Raw genomic sequence first — 5,076 nt, forward strand, 5'->3', positions numbered from 1 at the left:
GATGTGTGTGTGGGGTGCTGGTATAATTCTTAAATAAAAGTAGCAATGCAGCCAGGAACGAAGAGGGCAGAGTAACTAAATGTCAGCGACAGGAGCGTCCCTGTCCGCCGAACGACAACGGTTCCTCTCTCTGGGCTCTAAAATCCGCCTCCGAGATAAGAATAAAGAAAAACATTAGCTAATATTTAGCGTGCAGCTCTGTCCGAGGACAAATGAGAGAGAAGCTGCATCATTAGGACCTAAAAGGCAACAAAACAAAAATCAGAGCATAATGATGCACCTAAATGAAGGGGGAAATGTTGCACAGCTCATTTTATTAATCAGACTGTCAATTTCACCCCAGAGGCCAAACCCCAGAGCAATTCAAGCAGGATCTGATCAAGCTAAGGACAAGAGCTTTACTCCTCACTTCTTGTCTCTCTTTCCTTCCACCTGGATATATTTGTCTGCTCAGAAGCCGCCTTCATTATCCACTGACAGGAGCTTGTATTTATTTGCTTATAAACCTGTTACAATAAATGATTATTCGAACAGCGTCATTCGTACCTTAATGACGAGCACTACTTTTTGATGAATGACATTTCGGGCTAGAAAGGATGTATGGGTCATTTTGACCAGTCATTCCCTCGCTTTGGCATCCCACAATTTTTACGCCTCCCTCAAAAAGAGATAATAATATTTAGAGACACTTGCCGGACTGAATGTGAATTAGCCCCTGCTGCAGCTCATCATTAGTACAGGACCAGCCCTGCAACTTTGACATTTTTTATAAAGCTGAGATGATGGAAAGAATAAGAAAAGAGATGATCCTGATGGAGAGAGGGCTACACAGCCCTACAGCTGGCAAAAGGCTCTCGAATTTGTCAGACTCAGCTGGAAATGCGGTGCTGGAGGCCCTTGAAAATTCTCAACACAGTGGTCGCCTCAGCCCGAGACTGACTCCCGCCTCGCTGCATAGCGCGATAGGGGACATCTCTGCCAAAGGCAAATTTGAAATAGACACTTTATTCAACCTTCAACATCCGAGCAGCGAAAGCACCGTCTCGTCCGAAATCCCTTCGTCGGAGAGCAGGAAGAAAATCAACCTTTACCCCGAAGTTGCTCCGGAGGCAGATATGAACAGTGATGTGGAGGTGGGCTGCTCCGCGCTCCGCTCCCCGGCCAGCCTCCCTTCCTCCCAGCTGAAGGAAAACAATAACAAAGGTAACTCTTCGCTTATCATCTCAATCTAAGCCTTGCACTTTGGAAATTGGATTTTTTTTTAAATAATAATAATAATAATAATAAACAAATCCAGCGCCCCCACCAGCACCAAAGTTGCTCGCCTTTGTAAACAGCACTCGCTCTTCTGAAAAGACAGAGCTCGAGGCTGTAAAATATTATTGTGATGACTGTGTTATCACGATAGGCGAGATATACTGCCCAGTTAGCTGCTGTGCTGCTGCGTGCGTGCTTGTGTGCGTGTGCTTGTGTATACCCAAAGCCATTGCCATGTGTATATATATATACACATATCTCCAGAATATATGTGGGCACCATTATCTATCCTCCTACATTTAGGGGATGCTTTCTCTTTATTATTTTTTCTCGCGCTTTTAGAGCTATGTGTGTCTCTCCAGCTATCTGTATGTGTGTGTATAGATTAAATAGGAAAGGGAGAGAGAGAAGTGCGTGGAAAATGCATGTATTGGTTTGTGTTCGTCCTTCTCTCGGCGTATGCAACGTGCCATTGTGTGGCCGTTTAGCAGTAATTGCGCATTGTTCACTTTTCCTCTGCTTCTAGCAGAGGATTTTAGAGAGCCCTGCTTTGCAGGCAGCGTTGATGGACGATTGCTGTTATTATTGTCATAATTGGGGAAGGGGGAGCCAGGTGATCGGCGGATTTCCTGGGGGCCACAGTGCATGCTTTTTTTCGTCAAATGTGCCAAAGGAAGGAAGGCACCCTCGACGTAATGAGGGGCAGAGAGAGGGGGGGAAAAAGAAAAGAAGAGAAAAGAATTATTTTGAGCGTCTTTACCGAAAATAAGAAAGGTTCTCGAAGGGGCAAAAAGTGACAAAAAGAGTCCTGGCGGAGCCAGGCCAAGCCCCGGCCCAAGCCCTTGCCTGCTCCAACGCGGCACCTCTGTAATTACCCCAAAAGCCTGATTTACTCAGAATAAGGCGGATATGAAGAAACTCAAAAAAAAAAAAAAAGCCGCTTTATTGATCCCATTAAGGGTGGCAATTTGCACCCATGACAGCGAGCATTAATTACGGGCGCGCGGGCAGGACGCGGCTCGCGGCCCCGCGCGGGGCGCACACCCGCGGCCGCGTTTCAGCGCCGCGCGCTCGCTCCGCTCCGCAGGCTACGCGGAAAGCAGCGCGGCGCCCAGCACCGCTCCCGCTGCCGCCTCCTCCGCGGGCCCCGCCGCGCTGCACAGCAGCGGCGCCCTGGGCGGCTCGGGCGCGGACCAGGTGCGCAGGTACCGCACGGCCTTCACCCGCGAGCAGATCGCCCGCCTCGAGAAGGAGTTTTACCGCGAGAACTACGTGTCGCGCCCACGCCGCTGCGAGCTCGCCGCCGCGCTCAACCTGCCCGAGACCACCATCAAGGTAGGTGTCCCCCGCGCAGCCCCGCGGAGGCGCCCGCGCGGCCCGCGGGCCCCTCCACACTGTTCCCAGGCCAGCAGCGAGGCCCCAATCCCGAGTCAGCTGCACGCAGCAGCCCGGAGCTAGTCGCCTCTCTGCATCGAAAACTCTTCATTTGCTTCTTTTTTTTTAAAAAAATTCCTTGTCATTTATTAATTTTCTTTTTTTCTTTACCGAATATTTCCTAAAGAGCAGAGGGGAGAGCAAATCCACTTATTCACTCTTAAAAAGTATGACATGGGGACTCGGGGTCATGAAGGTGTCAGCTCTATAAAGTGCCACTTCTCCGGGTCGGGGGTGGTTGGGTGGTGTCGAGGGGAGAGTGTGAAAGTGCCGGTTTGGGACGGCGGGGAGCAACCATCGGGCCGGGCGCGGGGCCGTGGGCGGCGCGGGGGGCGCGGAGCGGGGCTCAGGCGTCGCTCTACTTGTGTCCCGCGCAGGTTTGGTTCCAGAACCGGCGTATGAAGGACAAGCGGCAGCGCCTCGCCATGTCCTGGCCGCACCCGGCCGACCCCAGCTTCTACACGTACATGATGACCCACGCAGCGGCCACGGGCAGCCTGCCCTACCCCTTCCACTCGCACGTCCCTCTCCACTACTACCCGCACGTGGGCGTCACGGCCGCAGCCGCCGCCGCTGCCGCCTCGGGCGCCGCCGCCTCGCCCTTCGCCGCATCCATCCGCCCGCTCGACACCTTCCGCGCCCTCTCGCACCCCTACTCGCGCCCCGAGCTGCTCTGCACCTTCCGCCACCCCGGCCTCTACCAGCCGCCCGCCGCGGGCATCAACAGCAGCGCGGCCGCCTCGGTGGCGGCGGCGGCGGCGGGGGGCCCGGCGGCGGCGGCGGCGGGGGGCGGCTCGGGGCCCTGCTCCTGCCTCAGCTGCCACAGCAGCCACACGGCGGCGGCGGCCGCGGCCGCCTCGGTGCTGGGCTCGCGGGGCGCCGCGGCCGCCGCCGACTTCCCGTGCGGGGCCGGAGCGCAGCGCCCCGACAGCGGCTTCCTCCCCTACTCGGCTGCCGTGCTGGGCAAGGCGGCCGTGGCGTCGCCCGAGCAGCGCGACGAGGCGCCGCTCACCAGATAACTGACCCGCTCCGCACCCCTCCGCGCCCGCGGGGCCGCCGCGCCCGCCCGCCCCTTCTCCAGCGCGACCTGCGCAGCCGGGGCCTCGCGGCCGCTTCCCTATCATTTCGGTTGGCGGTGGAAGCGAGGGGGAAAAGTCTCGCGTGTTCTTTTTTTTTCTTCTTCTTCCTTTTTTTTTTTTTTTTTTTTTTTAATGTACGGATAGTGGTGGCTAATGAGGCTGCCGCGGACGGGCCAGTAACGGGAAGGGAAGTGCGAGATTGACAGGATTGGGAGAGGTATTTTTTAAACTCATTCTTTCTGACTACCATAATCCACGCGATCTGGGAAATACTTGAATATCTCTAGGTGTAGGATGTTGTCCTGAAGCATTTACCTTACAGACACTTTTCTATTTTTTTTTCTTTTCTTATTTTTTCCCTCTTCGTGTGTTTCTTTTTCCTCGTTAAAAATGGCTCTTGGATTTATTTCTCGTCCATGCCTATCACACCTTTGCCTCTGAAAAGCCACCACCGGGTAACTGAGACCTGCTATACCAAACCACTGCTACTGGAGGGACTTCCTTGAACTTGAAGAAAGGCACATCAAAAACCACCGATGTTACTGCCATGTCAATTTTGATGCTAATAATGTGCAGATTATGACGAAAATTGCCAATCATGTTCTCTGATGGACCTCCTTTGAATGTGGAATTGGAAAAAAGTTCCCCGCACAGAGACCTGCTGTCAAGTACTAACAACCCGCTAAGGGAAGTCATTAGAAGAGACAGATAAGAGACTTGGTACATAAAACATTGTTCTTGGTGCATAGAATGTATGTTATTTAATGTTATATCTGTTATCCGAAGTGATTTCGCACAAGAAAGCCACTTTCTTATCATCTCAATTGCCAATTTTCATTTTGGTAACTTGGACGCCCCGGGTAGACTTTTCTCCGTTAAGTTGATATTCCACCAATGTGAAGAGCCTCATTAAATCAAACCCAGATATTTCCATAATGCTCCCTACAGAGCCACTTCACTCTTCACATAATGAGATTTTTCTGAAGAGTTGAAGCCCTCATCTAACTTGCTATTGCTTGTTTAGGTCCTATGTGGATGTGATGCACACACACATCCCCGTACACTCTGATGAAAAGAAGAAAAAAAATCTCTATTAAATATTTCGAGTAAGTGTTCTGAAATACTTCTATTTTTAAGACACTGGATTTTTTTTTCATATTCTAATAATGAACTTTCAGGAAATGATTTTAAAGGCTAAGTCATTTTGTTCAGTGAACATAAATTGTAGAGTTTTTTTTTTTTTTTTTTTTTTTCGTCAAACGGGACAGATCGCTTGGGTGGGGGTAGGGAAGGGCAGAGGAGGAAA

The 5,076-nt window shown here is 51.9% G+C and overlaps 1 protein-coding gene across 1 annotated transcript; it reads left to right on the forward strand.

The window, feature by feature from the left end:
• Positions 1-779: 779 nt before the first annotated feature.
• EVX2 (even-skipped homeobox 2) lies at positions 780-3,710 on the forward strand. The gene is made up of 3 exons (XM_088527058.1): positions 780-1,203; positions 2,345-2,592; positions 3,069-3,710. The coding sequence occupies exons 1-3, from the start codon at positions 780-782 to the stop codon at positions 3,708-3,710; spliced, it is 1,314 nt and encodes a 437-aa protein (XP_088383184.1).
• Positions 3,711-5,076: the final 1,366 nt, after the last annotated feature.

The sequence above is a fragment of the Tinamus guttatus genome, unplaced genomic scaffold (genome assembly GCF_059628265.1).
Source record: "Tinamus guttatus ecotype Peru unplaced genomic scaffold, ASM5962826v1 Tinamus_guttatus_pri_ptg000260l, whole genome shotgun sequence".
Lineage (NCBI taxonomy): Eukaryota > Metazoa > Chordata > Aves > Tinamiformes > Tinamidae > Tinamus > Tinamus guttatus.